Raw genomic sequence first — 16,840 nt, 5'->3', positions numbered from 1 at the left:
TAGGTTACATATATAAACTAATCGTCAAGGATATCTATATTTTTATTTTTATGATGTTCAGCTGACAATTGATTATAGAAAAAGGAATAATCGTCTTCTTATACTTACTATGGAACCCGAAATCTCCATATATAGTATCAAAATAATAATCGATTACTTAATTAGTTGATCAGCCAGTAGAGCCCCTGAACAGAAACGACATAAATTGAACTATATGAGTAGGTGTTTGAGCAGTCTATGTAGCAGACCAGCTTGCTATATAAGAAGAAGTAAGACCAGCCGGTGAGGAAGTCATCGGCTCTTTCATCTCTTCCAAAGGGAAAATTGTTTCTTACAAATAAATATAAAGCTTTTTGCAGGTTGAACAATGTGTGTTGGATAGGCAATGGAAGTGGAAGGTTCCTTTTATTATAAGGAGAGACGTGTTCACTTCTCTTTTTGAGTTTCCTTAATTGTTTGGGACATTATGATGCAAAGAATGGTCAATTCTTTTTTTTTTTTTTGTTTATTGTTAAAACGAAAATCATGAGGTTTTATATGAACTATAGAGTAAGGATATAAATATATATATATATATATATATATATATATATATATATATATTTACATTCACTCTAAAAATATAAAAGAAAAAAAAAATTTAATATGAAAGATTTCGATCTAAAATATATTTTTTCCAGAAATGGAATTTTAAAATTTATTTCATTTAAAATTAAATTCCAGAATTCATTTGAAATTGAATTCTAAATTTGATGTATTAAATAATAACTAAAAAACTAATCTCAAAATGAAAATTATGTTAGAAATGAATTATAATTAAAATTTTTTAAAAAAAAACATAAAAAATAAAATGAAAATGAAACGATAATATTAAAAGACGTATTTTTATGTCATGAAAAATATTATTTTATATATATTTTTTAGAACTTAGTCAATTATAATTAAATTTAAAATTTAGTTATATAAAGTTATAAATTATTTTTTTTAAATATAAACTTTAAATTTGTAAATAGTTAAAATATTAAGCAGAATTCCATCAGTTATCATTAATTAAATTCTACAGTGAAGAGATAATATTACATATCAGCTTTTACATGTGGTTATTATTTGAATGACTAGAATCCATTGTTTACTGTTAGATACAGTAACCAGGATGGTTCCTTTTGGAGAGATAAAATTATCTAGCAAGTGAGAAAACCATACTATCTTTTGAAAACTTCCAATGTAACAAATTTAGAAGGATAATTCTCCCAATTCTAGATGCTCTATGGAACTTGCTGATTTAGCTCATAAAAAACTGGAACATACCAAAAATTGTCACAACAGAAACTTCCAAACTCAAAAGCAATAATTGTTGCAAACATAATAAGATATGCTGAATCAATTCAATCTTTTTCTAATTTTTGTTAGAGATTTTATCAAGTTGAAATCCCTTGGACCAAATTACAGAAAGACACCTATTTCTCTATCTGTTAATATTAGCCAATTTAAATCTATTTTCTTGCAATGGTTGTTCCAAAATTTAAAACAATTCTTTTTGGGGGGACAAAACTACCAAAGAACAGACAGTTTAGTATTCTACCAAAAGGTAGAGAAAAAGAAAATTGGAAAGAAATAAAAAGACATGTAAACAAGAAAATAAAATAAAAAGATAAGCATGGCAGCTCAAAGAAAAAGGAGCAGAGAAGGTTGTAGAGAGGAGAAGGCAGAGGGGCTTTTCGACACAACTTTGAATGTTCTACCAGATAATAACAAACAAGTACAGGATGCAATTTATCATATTCTGTTTATGATAAAACCTGATGCATATTGGGTTTTGCCATGTGTTTGCAAACTCTGAATTTTTATCCAGTGCCATGTCGGAGTTATATAATTCATACAGTCCAGGAAAGCAGGTCATAAAGTTTTCTTATCCTGTCTGAATAAATTGAGAAATGGAGCCATCGCCCCATTCTGACAAGAGGATTACTAATCCACCACTGTTTACTCTGGTCAGTGAAGTCACTGTACCAAACAGCACCCCTTTCCTCCAATTTCCCTTTAATTGTACATCTGCAACTACCTCTAACAATCCACTCACAATTATTTTATTTTAGTTGATGGATACTATTATTTATTCGCATAAGGTAATATAGCATTAACTAACTCATCAAATTCAAAATTGCCACCTGCTTCCATATTTGATGGCAAAAATTAGAGTAGATCACCTATTGATTTTACACCAAGAGAAGTAATACTGCAAGCACTATCGTTTCTTTTATTATAGATAGCTCTATATAATAGGGATAGTCATCTTCTTATATTCGTTATAAAGATGAAAACTCATTTAGTGTAAAGTGAGGGCTTAAATTTAAAACTTCTATCTTCTAAAAACAAATACTCTAGCCACCTGAGATAGATCTCAAGTGTATATTTAATTCCTATTTGAATTTATATAAAATCTTATTGATATTTTCTTTTATATATTTAACAAATTATCAATCATTTTACTTAAAGATCAATATAAAAGAAAAAACCATTTATCGGTTATAAAAATCTCTAAGTTTATCCATAAACTAGAAGTATTATAAAAAGACTATAAGATTAACAAGGTCATTTAAAATGCATGTTTGAAAGTGATGGTCGTAAACACAATATTCTTTTGTAGAGGATACACACAATAGTACATATCTTTCAATTTGAGAAAAATAAAGAAACAAAATCCCTGAGAATGTGATGTGAATTCCAGGTATTGGAAAGAGATAACAATAACAAGTGCAGGCATATTCCTGTTGAATACAACTGTTGTTGTAAAAATGCACTCTAGATATTAATTAAAATCCGATTCCATTATACCCTTCTTTGCATCTAACTTTTTGAGATATCTTCGGATTGTCTTTTAACCTTTGTATAGTGACTGACTACAAGTTCATATAGGACTAGGACTTGCTTAGTGCAACCTCAGGTTCATATTCATCCCTTTCTCCATTCATATCTCAAATGAATCCAAATCAAATCTAGAAAGAAGCTCAATCCTTTGTTTTTAGAGAAATGCTAAACATTCTTTCTTTCTTTTTTTCATTTCTTGGCCGCCTCGTATAACATCTAATACTTTTACATAACTATTTTATAATTTTATATATTAAAAAGCTAATTTTATAAAAATATTAAAAGCTACATCAGATAGGCAAAAAATAGAACAATAAAAAGTATATTACTGATTACTCTTGTTTTTATACGCGATATCAATCTTGTTTAATGATTTAATATTATCAATTCTTTTTATTCATTCCTTACTAGTGTTTGATCCTTCATTCAGCTTGATTTCGTTAGTGTTAAATTTAGTGGACATTATTAGTTATTAGGCACATTAAAGTTTTTCATAGAAGAGTAACTTTAAAGTTTTTCCTTTTTCTAGAATCTAAGGTTTCTATATGGTACTCGACTATTTAATATCCTTCACTTAATTTTCTCACTATATTAAAAATATTAAATCCTTAATTAAACTTTAATACATAATGCATATACCCGAAAATTGGAAATTAGTGATATATCTAAATTTCAGATGGTTCATGCATCTTTAGTACATAATATAGGAAATAAAGAATTATATTTTATGCATAATCATATTCTTGACCAACTAGATATTTTTCAAATAAGAATCAAACATATCTTCCTGTACTAATCAGAGGAGGGAGAAACATATAATATAGTGAAAATGAAATTTTAATCCTCTCTAAAGATGAGAATGAAGCTAGCTTGATCCCTCTGAAATGTTTCTTGAATATAAATCAACCAAGAAAAAAATAAATAGGGATTTGATGCAAATTCCCTTTATATACCTACTTTTCTATTTGTAAAAATTAATTATAGGGTTCTCTTTAAAAAAAATAAAATAATAATTATATGGGTCATGATCCTTGATCCTAAAGGAATAGTAACTAGTGCTGAAAAGAAATACTGTGTGGTTCCAGATGATCATACAGAATTTATCATTCTTATTACTACAGGTTCCTCCTGGTTGTTATATTCCCCCTATATGATTGTTCTATTTAACACTTATGACAATAATTAATTACAAGATCTTAGATGCTTGCATTTGATATATATATTTATGTTTTAGCCTCTGTCAGCATTACTTTAGTAATGATCAATATTAATATTTTTATTGTCAATAAGAAATTAGGTAATAATAATAATAATAATATATCCATAAAGATGTGTTAATTTTCTGGGTGGATATTGTTAATTATTCCCATTTGCATCCCATGGAATGGATCATCTTGTTTAAATTATCAATGTGCAGATACATTTTTGAAGAAGAAATTCCTTGGAACATTTATATATGCAAGGTGACGTCTTCCTGTTTCTTCCATGTGACGAACCTTCTATAGAATTCATTGGAAACCAAAGGAATTTTCTTTTTCTCTTATCTTTTTTTTTTTTCTTCTGCCTTTAATTTGAGTTTTATAAGTGTACCCACACAGCATATTTTTATTTTATTGTTCTTAAGAAAACTTATAATAAAAAAATAACATGACACTTACTTGTCATTTGACTAATGGTTCTCTTTATGATTGGTTTTGTATTCTAAATTTTTCCCATCCACCTTTTAATATTTAGTTTATAAAGTTTTCCCATTTTGAAAACTCCTAAACTAAAGATTGTTTGGCACCCTAATAAAGCTATTAGCTTTGGGACCTTCCTTGGATATCTCTATATTAGCCATAGCATATAACTTGTTTCGAATAACAAAACCGAAAGAGGAGCGATTGGTAGTATAAAATTTTATTAAATATAATTATTGTAATTTGTACAATCATCATAGAGTTATAGTTAGTTTAAGACATTTAAGTTTGTCACTATTCCACTAATTTTAAACTTAAGTGGAGAAATCTAACCAAAATGTGATTTAAATTTTTTTTATATAATTAGGAGGTATAGATATCTTAACAATTGTTCTCTTTATATTTGAGGTATAATTCAAGTGGTAAAAGCGTTTGTTTTTTAAAATGAAAGCATCGAGCTTGAATTTTCTTTTTTTTATATAAGGTGAGTTTTTGTCTTTACGATAAGTGTAAGGAGATACTATTCAGTCATGTAATCTATAACCGATTTCTCTTTCTATTAATTAAGAAAAGAAAAACAATTTTTACCTTTAGAATTCCAACCCAAACCCTTGTAACACAATGAAACTTCCAACCATTGAGTTGCCACCTTAGTGGCAGCTAAAGCATACAACTTGATTGACAATATTTGGAAAAGCCATACTTTTGTAATCTTGTGAAGAAGAAATTAAGCATTCGTATAAAGTCTAGTATGTATCTTAATGATGTTTTAAAGATGTAGTTGTGAAGTGACATTATTAGGTAAACAACTAATTAAGTATCTTGAGATGCCATTTTACGCGATAATTAATTAATAAATATGAACCAACACAACAGTAAAGCAAATATGATAAAGAGAATCCCCAAGAAAAGGTTGATGAAAGGGTTTTCCAGAATTCACAGATGCATATATCTTATGATTTCTTTTCTTTTTTTGAGCAAATGTATATTATTTCTTATTTAAGTGGTAGTTTTGATGTCTTCTTATATGGTTAATGCTGAAGTAAAAAATTTGACAACAAGCCAATCACAGAAAAATCAAATAAGGTAATACTTTTAGTCTGGTAATTATTTAGATAAACTTTACAAGGCACGCACACATTATTTTATAGAAGTAACTTGTCAACTTTACACAGAACAAAATGATTCCTGAGGGACTCCTATTAATGGATAATCCCCAGAAAACATATTGCTTATGTACAAAAAATGAAATTGTTAAATATAGTTTTCAATATAGCAAATAATTGCCCATTGCTTGATAGTAAAACTATGTGCCTGGTACCTGCTGCCTCATGCTTTGGGGGCTAATTCTCAAACCAGCCATCCAAAATCAAGACCTGTCTGCTTCATGCTAAATTTCCAGGCCATGAAAGCATAGCTACTTGCCAATCCTGCCTGCCCCTGATTCTTGCAAGAAAAAGCAGCACCGATTTCCATAAACATGCCTTGTGCATGCTCGTCTCGTCGGATTGGGAAAGGAGCAAGGCTGATTCCAGCCCCAGTTCGTGCCAACCAGTTTTAAGTCCTTTTAACACTAGTCGATAATCCATGTGATGCTAGGGGACAATATATATACAACATGAGGCTTAAACTTTTATTTCACCGATAATGTACCATACCTAAGAGATTATTCGCTTTTATTTCACCACAAGAGATTTGCAAAGGGAGGCTAACCATTAAAAGAAATTTACACCACCATTAAATTGTATTTCTGAATTCGTAAACATTCTTTTTGCTTTTCAAGATTTTGTCCTGTTTTCAAAAATTATGCCTTAAATTGAGATTTGACAACCAACAATATGACAATTATATGTGTATATGAACTTAGTGCAAAATGATATTAAGATTGAATTTCATGTAATAGATCATTTCACAGATCACCAAAAAATTTAAATTTTTATAATTTATGGTTATGAAACAAAGAAATAAATAACAACAATTATAAATTTATATAATATTGATATAAATAACTAGTTAGAAATTTAAAGTGACCAACGGCTCGTCAAGCAGAGAAAGGTTATCCACAGCCTAACATGAGGCCTAAAGCTTCAACTTTTACCAATGATCCACCAGTCTTGAAGAATCTGGATCCAGCCCATCAAGGCTCGCATTCCCCAAGATTAAGAACTATATTAGCAATTTAACATTAGGAGAGAAAGATTGAAACTTTCCCAAGATAATTCAACAAAAACTATGGGTGTCCTAGCAGCAGTAGGAGTGCTACTTCCATTTCCATACTACTACTGGTTATGGACAAATCCACAGTCATGGGTGAATCTTTGTGGGAAAGGGAGTGACCCATGTAAAGTTATGGCCTATGTCTCTCATTTCCTAAAGCTTCTTCAGTTCATTTCTCTCTTTTCAGTCTCCTCTTTTTCCTGGCCGCCTCCTCTCTACTTCTGGCCTCTTTTCGGATTTGGTCAATTTCTCAACGTCAGGTTAGTCTCCAGAACATATACAGAGATTGTTGCGGTGGGTTTTTTCAATTGTATTTGCTGTTTAATTATATTTGTGGTGATTTGTTTTTTTATTTTTCCTTTTGTCTTATCAATGAATTTAGAAGATATCAGTCAGAATACCCAGTAGTTGCTTGTCTTTCAATATGAGCTAACCAAGAGTTTTACTCTGCTACATTCTTGATTTATATCTTTGATAAAGCTTAGTAGTTTAGTGATTTTAGCCAATGAAAAGTTCTTCTTTTATTATGGATAGCGAAAGTAAGCAGCATAACTTTCACCATTACCGTCATATGTACAGTGTTAATTGGCTATGCAGCAGAAGAGTGTAGAGTGGATGGTCTCATGCCTTTTCCGAATAATATTCAATTCTTATATTATTTACAAGCTATTCTTAGAGTGCTAATATTCCATGACTATGGAAACATTAGAGATCTAATAACTTCATTTGAAGTTTGTTTCCTAATTTGGGAGTGAGTCACTTCTCCATATAATTATGATCACCCCTAAATATGAAAAGTCCTAATCATTAAATTGGTCAAGTTTAAGGCAATGGGTGGAGTGCCTGGGTGCTATGGGGTGATAAGGGACTAAAAACTTTTCTAATTTTGTTGCACTGGTATAAGGTCCTTAATAGAACAAAGGGACTAGGTGGACTAAACTATTTTTCTGTAGAAATTAGTAGAATTTATGGTAAATTAAGCCACATTATAATAAATTTAGCTTAGCTGCTCTTTTATGCCATAAATTGAGAATCCTGCATCTTTCCTAAACATCAGTGAACTGTAGTTTTAAGAAAAAAGAACCTGATAATATCTGAAATAAGGAATATAAGAGTTGAAGTTCCATAGATCTGATGCTAAGGATGTTCAAGATGGATTGATTTTGCATTTCTATGGGGATTGTTAAAGATGGAAATTTGATAAAATCAATATGCATCTATGAAATTTCTTGTACTAGTTATTATATCTTGATAATTTGAGATTTGGCATTTCTCTGCACTCCTATCATGTTTGTCCCATCCTCTATGAACTATGGGCCAAAAAGTGAAGGCATAAATAGAAGAATATACAAAGGATCTGGATAGAGGAAGAAGTATGTGTCAAACTTTGCTTTGCTGAAATTGAAAAGAGCAAATGAGAAATATGAGACAGACAATTTTTTTTTATTTTTGGAAATTTCTGTAGAATAGACCAACCAGATCAAGTGCTTCTTCTTTTTGCTGTTGGTACACATTTCTTTCGTTCATATATATATATATATATATCTTGAGAATATGGAACAGAATTCTGCCATGTTCAAATACAGAGTCACCATTTATTTTGCAATCTTCTGCTGATTGACATCAGCAATGAGGCATCTTTATTCATCTTCACATATTCTTTATCTGTAAGTAGACCTGTCCAAATTGCTGGCTGGGCTGGGTGGGACCTGAACAGGTCTATCCATGAGGAACAACATTAGTTTCTAGTCAAGGAACTTGTTGCTTTGTAATAGGAAGCTTACAATATAACCATGAAGAAGCTGCTTCGGCAAGTTTAGAGACCATTATTTGTCTATTCCTTAATTGATACGTTTCATGATATTTGTGATCAGTTCATAGTAAACCAGAAATGAAATGTCAAAAGCTGCTATATTTAGCATATTTTGTCTGACTGTAATGGTATTACTTTGATGCAGTGAAAAGATTCTGATTTTAGCATTTTACTGGATCTCTTTCTAGGAGTAGTAAATTCTTATGATCTGATTACAAGTGGAATTCCATTAATTGTTTTTAACTACTATAGGTTGTTAACAGGTTTTTCTCCAATGCTTAAGCTGCTTTTGTCCCTAATCTATTTTGGTTGCTAGGCTTGGAAAGATATTTTCTAACTTGCATTTTACAGGGTATATCGATTGCTTGGTGAATCGGGTACTTACTATGGTGTACGCTTTGGAAAGAGCATCCCCTGGGTGACAGAATTTCCATTTGGGGTTATAAGAGATCCTCAATATGTTGGAAGCATTTTGAGCCTTCTTGCCTGTCTATCATGGGTCCCCTTCCAATACATTCTCTTGTGGAGTCTGGGATATGTGTTCATGATCCATGTGGAATCAAAAGAGGATCTAGCTACTCGTGCAAAGCTACTTTCTTGATTTCACTAGTTGCAGTTTGCTAACCAATGATCTTGAGGCAGCCAATGGCATTAGCTACATGAAGGTCCCTGTTTTACTTTTATCTAGTCTAATTGCATCTTTGAACATTTACATTTCAATTTTGATGATTCTTTGTAGTGCTTATGTCTCATTGTTTCCATGGTCACTAAGAAGGCTGTGCAGACTATCCACAAAAAATGCCTGTAGTTGATAGCTGCATTTAGTGACCTGAATCGGAGTTAAATATGTTTGTGCTTTTGTAGCATAGAAGTGTTTCTGTTAAACTATTTGGAAACAGATTTGGAAGGGTTAGATTACAAGTGTGTAAGTGAATTGGTATATATATATAAAATCTTAATGCCGTGGTATAAAATTCTTGCTCCATTTGTCATTAACTGGAGCATTCATGAACTGCGATTCCTTCACTTGGTTAACTTGACCATTAATATTCATTTGCCTTATTCCGTGAACTATATTTTACAAATTGATTATTGGACTTCCATGTAAGTATGGAAACTGAACATTGGAAGAGAAGAAGAAAGAAATGAAATTGGAAAAAAAAAAAAAAAAAAAAAAAAAAAAAGAGGAAAAAAGAAATGAAATCAGAAACCGTAATTCTGAAAGTTTTTCTTCTATGCCAGAGCTAGGGACAAATCTAAAATATGCATTGCCTGTTTTACGTCTCCAACATCAATGTCTTTCAGTTTTCCAGTCTTAGATGAGACAATACTGCATTTCTTCTCCTCTGCATTAGGAATAAACAGTCTACCTTTCTCTATAGATCCAAAGAGGGCAATGCTGCAAAAATGTCAGCCAAAAAAAACCAATTAGAGTATGTCCCGATATTAACTGCTCAATCGTTATAATGGAGTTCCAATTATAGTTTGGCATCTGCAAACTTAAAGGAGAAGAATGCTCGAACTCCAATCATTCGAATTATATATACGACTTGTTTTGAGCAGAGAAATTACCTAGGTTTCTCTCTTGCATTTGCAAGTTGGATTGCTGCTGTATTTGTAGCTATTACACCAGCCGAGTCATTGATCAGAGCAGCCAGCTGAAACAAGAACAATTATAATTATCCGTGGAAACATTAGATTTACAATGGTGACTACTAGCCTTGTGCGAGTGCCTCTGTTGGAATGGATGTTATCAAGTTTGACACAGGTTTCACAATGATGTCATATCTACTATAATTATACATGTTATTCCACTGCCTGGTCCAAGATAAGTCTTCTCCTGCATCAAGTCAGGGCTGTACAGAAGCTGCAGGGAGATGGTCTACATCTCTGATAGACACCAGGGTAAATCTACGGAGGTGTGAAGTTCAGTAATCTGGAGTTAATCGTCAAAAAGGCAATTGGTTTCCTTTGGCATTCTTTGTCTCTGCATTGAATTTTTGAACTTATGTTCCTGCAGCTTGTGTTTTGATTTTGCTCTCTTACTCTTCCCTGCCCCGCCCCTCCCAGGCTACATTTGGGTTATCAGAAAGGAAGGATGAGTGGAAAATGACTAGTACCTGTCCAGGAGTAGTAATCATGACAATACTGGTGTCATCTCCAACTATTTCTTCCACGTTTTCTCTTTCTTTCTCATGTGGAATGACGAAAACTGGCTTAAATGCCCTGCTTGCAACTATGTTAATTATAGAATTTTGTAGGAATCAACAATAAAAACCTTGAAAGGGGTGGATAGTACCTTATATCCTTCGCTATTTCCGCCCATACTTGGAGAGGCAACAAGCTATCAGTATCTCCCCTGGACTGCATTGAGGCCTTTGAATCTGATTCTATCCCATGAATCACAATATATTTCCCCTTCTCTGCACCTGCAGCTCTATATTTTGCCTCTACAAATTCTTTCAGCTTCCTTGAAATCGACACTCTTAATGGAGGCACTGTATGCCTAGGCACACTTCGAAAAGGTCTTCCTAACCAATCAAGCATCTGATGATACCTACACCCACCATTCCCAAATAAAACTTCTAAGCTGTGAACATTGTATTGTTTCATTTGCCAGGTAGTACTACAGGGACTCACATGTGATATCCACCTTCTGCAAGATTTGTAATATCAGGAGTGAATGTTTCTGATAGAAGTAATCCTGCTCCTGCTGCATTTACATTCGGGTGAATGTAGCTAACTCTGTCACGAGCCGATGTCATGAACAAGAATGATGCATGTCCAAGACCTGCCAATTTGGTTGACAACACCATGTCATAGTACCTATTCTGCAAACAGAAGGGAATACTTCTTTCAATTCAACCAAATTTGGTAATGCCTGTAAATTTATTGGTATGAATTACTAAAAGGAAATTTAAGAAATCAAAGCTAACCTTAAGAATTCCAAGCATGTCAACATATTCCGCTGGCTCAGGCCAATCATCATCAGGGTCATAATCGTTAGCCCATCTAACATTCTTATTCAACTCATAAGTCTGCTTCCCTCTTGGTGATGCCAACACATCAATTTGAACACCAGGGTACCTTAAAGAAAGATAGAGTAAGCAACTCTACAATACCTTACATGACATCAAACAGCAGTACTGTTATGATATCATGCCTATTAATGAGGTAAATGCACGAGTGATATGGTCCTTTAAATGTCAAAATCAAACTTGCACTATTCAGCTGCATATTAATTTTGCATGTACATGTATTGCATACCTGTCCTTGATCAACTGAATGGCAGGAAAGAAAAGCAAGTTCTCATAAACACCACCAGAAATCACACAGCAACACCTCCTGACATCGCCTCTAATTTTCAAAGGCAAAGAAGCAATCTCCACAGAGTAACCCTTTGGGAACTTGAGGAACCCATAAGGATTATTAGGATTATCAGGTGGTCTAGGATCTTCCTCTTGCTTACCATCCGCAAACAATGAACCATATTCCATTTCAGGGTCTTCTCCGTCATCAAAAGGGTCAAGCCATGGGTTCTTTTTGTTTGCATGTAACACAGTAGTAGTGGTTGGTTTTTTAGCGCATGCAGAGTGGTGGTCAGGTGATAATGGGTTCAAGAATGATGGCTTGGTGAAGTGAGTTGAAGATAATGAAGATGGGTTTGTTAAAAAAGGAGTGATTTTGGGTAGTAGAGAAGTTGAAGCCATAGTATTTTCTTTTTTCTTTTTCTTCTCTTTCAGTTGTTCTAGCCGGTAATGTTATGGAAGTTGAGGAAGTTTTTGGGATTTGAATGGGTGGAAGCTGGTTGGATAAGTGGGTCCATACTTCTTTCTTTTCCCTTTTTTTCCCTTTGAGATTTTAGTTCCAACCTTTATGAAAATTTAGATAAAATGGATATTTTTACACCTCAGTTTTAGTCAATTTAATAATTTTATTTTTAATTTAACTCAATCATATTTGAATTTTATATTTTTTATAATATTTAAATATTTTTGATATATAACTTTATTTAATATGTTTATGTGTATCATATTTAGATATTTTAATATTATTATTAAATAAAATTTAAATATCTTTAAATAAAAGATTAAAAATACAAAGTACTATAAAAATAGAATTTAAATATTTATTAATTTAAATACTTGCTAAACTAAAATGAAAGTTAAAATATTAAACTAAATAAATAAATAAAGCTCGTATGTCTAAATATGTTTCTAAACTCAATTTGTATTCTAAAGGAAGTGTCCTAAGCTGCAACTCAAAAGAGTAATAAAAAGAAAGAAAGAAAATGTTCATTAGATAATGACTTCTTGGCGAGGAATGAATCGTAAAAAATAATACTAGCCATGTAGGGCCGAACAATGAAAGAAACTTGTTGGTCCAATACACATCCAGCACCCTGAATTTTATATATTTTATCAGTTAGCACCTTTCTTTTTGTGGATTAAATACTATTTACCCCCTGAAATTTAGTTTAATATACAAATTGGTTTCTATATTTCTTTTGTTACATCAAAATCTATTTAAATTTTAATAAAACTAACTACTATATCCTTTCATGTTAGTCAAAGGACTACACTGGTAATTTAAAATTATAATTTAATTTTTAAAATTATAAAGTATTAAATTCATTCAAAATTAATTTTATTATCAAATTATAATAAAATATTATTTTTAGCACAAGTTTATTTTAGGATCTCATTAAAATAATAAATTTAATATTCTTTTTCTTGCTCTAATTTTTTTATTTTTAATACAATCTAATTCAAGTAAATTTAAACATTTTAAAACTACTTATTTTTACAATAATATTATTAAATTACTATATAATTCAATTTTATTTATTGACATAAAATAAATATTTCTAATAAAAGCATATCATTTTATTATTAATTTTATTATATTATAGTTAAATTAAATTAATCAATCATATCTTAATTTAGCAAGATAATTTATACACTAAATTGACAAGTTCACTATCAATGAAGAAGATCATAATAATTTTATACATTAAAAATAGAGCTTTCTATCAACTATTTAAATGAGAATACAAATAAAAATTTGATTTAATGTAGTTTAATTTTAATGTCTAATAAAAATAATAATTTTTTACTATTTATTTTATTTAAAAATTTAAAATTAAACTACATAGTAACTTAATAATATTAAATAAAAAATAAGTGTTTTTAACACATTTAAATTTTTTAGAATTAAATTATGATAAAAAATAAAAGATGTAGATAAGTAAAAAATTTATTTTATTATTTTAATTAGATACTAAAACTAACTTGTACTAAAAATAAGATTTTACTCTAATTTGATAATAAATTAATTTTGAATGAACTTGATATTTGATAATAAGTCAAATGATAAAATTATAATCTTAAATTACTAGCTTAGTCATTCAACTAACAGGGAAGAGGTAGTAGTTAATTTTATTAAAACTGAAGAGAGTTTTAATAGAATAATAAAATTTATAAAGACCGACTCATATATTCTACCAAATTCCAGGAAATAAATAGCATTTAACCATTTGTTTTACGGTTATAATCACTTGAAGATGACCTAATTTTAGAGGTAATTATTATTTGGCCTCTGTGTTTTTCTATATTATACTATTTACCTCATAATATTTAAAAATTATGTTTTTTATTTTTCTATTTTATAATTTTATGCTAAAACTCTTTCCATTAGAATTTCCTATTAAAGAATAACTAAACCATTTGCATTCTAATTTTTGATGTAATATACAAATTGCTTCTTTATAATTTATTTATTATATTAGAACACTTTCTCTAATTTCTATGCAAAAATAAATTTTAATGTTCCTATAAAATAATTAACTAGTATTCTTTAGTTACTTTAGTTTCTAGTATAATTAAATTCTAAAAAATTAAATATTTTAAAAATATTTATATTATCAAAATATTAGAAATTCATATAATTTAACTTTAAGTTATTAAAGTAAAATAAATATTATTCTTATTATTAATTTTGTCATACTAGAATTATAACTCTAATAAAAATTTTGAGAATCAAATTATATTATTTTATCAATTTAGCTCTTTAATTATATTGATTTTCAAAAGGCAAGGAGATTTTATGCAATAAATAAAATATATAAGGCAATTTATATATTACACTAAAAATCAAAAAGTGAATAGTATAAAATCAAACTTACTCAACGATTTCTTAATAGAAATTCTGATAGATAAAAGAATATATTTTTTAAGATATTAATTGGTAAGTATTATAATATAAAAAATATATAGAAATATTATATTGTGTTTTGTTTGACCATTATAAATACTATTCTAGATCCTTATAGTTTTTATAAAATATCTCTCTGATAATTCTCATAATCTTATAAAATATCTTATTGAGTCCTATCAGTTTGTTTATTTATTTTCTAGTTGTATAAAATATATTTTTTTGACCTCTAAATTCATTTAACATTTCATAATATTTTATAGAAATTTTCTTGACTCCTATTAAAATATTTTGAAAGTATATTGCTTTAAATATATAAAAATAAATACTATGTATTTATAATAAAAATGACGCTTATATTACATATGGCTATTTATAGATTATTTTATTATTAATTCTAAGGTTTCATAATTTAGATTGTATAATATATGATATTTATATATAGTCATGATTTTAGTACTCATAATTGATATCAGTATATGAGTGGTTGGTAAAAAAAATTTAAAGGGAAATCAATATGTACTCACAATTAAAAAGGACCGAAAAGATAAAATCTTTCAATTATTATGGTACCATTCCTTGGTGGCTTTTAGTATTAATAGGAACTCATATTCAATCTATATATAGTTAATCTAGAGCAATGTGGATAAAACATTTATGAATTATAAAGCATTCCTTTAAGAGTTTTAATGCAACTACATTTTTAAAGTTAAAACTCAAACTTTAATTAAGTTATAAAACATCTCATCTATACACTTTTTAGACTATAAGATTTATATTCAATCTCATGAAAAAATTGTTAAACTAGTGAGAGTGGTCATCATCAATGTGAAACACTCTTTTGTTGGCGGCTAAGAAAACCCATTGACGAAATTAGTTCCAAATTCAGGATAGTCTAATTTTGCAATTCAGGCAAGTGTGCTCAATTTCATTCTCATATTCCATTAAACTAAGAAGGTGAGCCTCAGCACACAACAAGTAAGGATGCTGTCTTGGAAAACTTTAAATTACGTATCAACATGTTCCTATACTTTTTATTCCTGCAATATCCGAGAAGAGCTCTTATATTTTTACCAGGCCAAAATTCCTTTCTATTAAAAGGAGCCTATAGCAGAGTCAGAAAATTCGCCTGTGTTAAAAAGTTTCAATTTCACTATCACTTTCATGAATCATTACTTTTTTCTTTTAATGTTCCTTGTTTCTTCTTCTTTTTGTGTCCTTTTGATAGCTTGCGTATTCATGCTTAGATTCTGAACTAAATTATTCGACTACTTTTCACCATGTGTGTTTTGATCTTCTGCAACTCTTTTTTCCTTTTGGTTTATTGGGAAAAAAGAAAAATATTCCTCGTCTAGATATGGCTGCTGCTGCCATTTGCAAAATCACGAAAGTGGCATCTGTTGCATTGCATCCAAAGTTGTTGTGGACTTTCCATTCTAGTTGAATCAGAATAAACTATCAGTACAGGGGATGAGGAAATGCAGAACAAGATCCTTCAACATTCTTACTACAGAAGCAAGAGAGGCAGGAGAAATTAATGCAACAGATGGTCAATGAGTATCCAAGATTGTCTAACTTTCTAGCTTCTTGACCCAATGAACACAACAAAGAATCCTAACAAGTCAAAATAGCAGGTTATATTTGACTAGAGATGCATAAAAAATCCAAGATTTTCTCAAGTCCTGCCAATCCCAACCACTTGGCGGCCCGTCTGAAAGGAATATTTTTATTTTCTGCATAGGTGCCTGCATAGCACAAATGCTTAATAGTATTCAAAATCTAATAATTTAGGACAGCATGCCAATAATTTTGGATGGACAGTAGATGACACAGGCTGTCAAATAAAATTCAATAGCCCAGAAAGGTCAATCTAGTGGTCCAATAAGCAATCAATCTAAGCAGTAACTGGCCAACTAAACTCTTTTCAGTCAATTTTGGACAGCTATTTCGGGTGACCAAATTGCATCCCTACATTCATCAACTTGTTGCTTACTGTTTTTGAAAATTGATCATATCCCAACTTTTTCAGTATATCCACTCTTTGCATGCA

The 16,840-nt window shown here is 30.2% G+C and overlaps 2 protein-coding genes across 2 annotated transcripts; one reads left to right on the top strand and one right to left on the bottom strand.

The window, feature by feature from the left end:
* Positions 1-6,643: 6,643 nt before the first annotated feature.
* On the top strand, positions 6,644-9,511 carry LOC8280240 (phosphatidyl-N-methylethanolamine N-methyltransferase). The gene is made up of 2 exons (XM_002512675.4): positions 6,644-7,024; positions 8,929-9,511. The coding sequence occupies exons 1-2, from the start codon at positions 6,780-6,782 to the stop codon at positions 9,176-9,178; spliced, it is 495 nt and encodes a 164-aa protein (XP_002512721.2). The 5' UTR covers positions 6,644-6,779; the 3' UTR covers positions 9,179-9,511.
* A 93-nt stretch (positions 9,512-9,604) lies between these two features.
* LOC8280243 (photosynthetic NDH subunit of subcomplex B 1, chloroplastic) lies at positions 9,605-12,394 on the bottom strand. The gene is made up of 7 exons (XM_002512674.4): positions 11,845-12,394; positions 11,514-11,664; positions 11,218-11,408; positions 10,877-11,134; positions 10,698-10,803; positions 10,150-10,235; positions 9,605-9,976 (listed from the first exon to the last, which is right to left on the bottom strand). The coding sequence occupies exons 1-7, from the start codon at positions 12,285-12,287 to the stop codon at positions 9,811-9,813; spliced, it is 1,401 nt and encodes a 466-aa protein (XP_002512720.2). The 5' UTR covers positions 12,288-12,394; the 3' UTR covers positions 9,605-9,810.
* Positions 12,395-16,840: the final 4,446 nt, after the last annotated feature.

This window comes from Ricinus communis, chromosome 8, assembly GCF_019578655.1.
Source record: "Ricinus communis isolate WT05 ecotype wild-type chromosome 8, ASM1957865v1, whole genome shotgun sequence".
Taxonomy (NCBI): domain Eukaryota; kingdom Viridiplantae; phylum Streptophyta; class Magnoliopsida; order Malpighiales; family Euphorbiaceae; genus Ricinus; species Ricinus communis.
The sequence above is the reverse complement of the archived record's forward strand: the minus strand, read 5'-3'. Positions and strand labels throughout refer to the sequence as shown.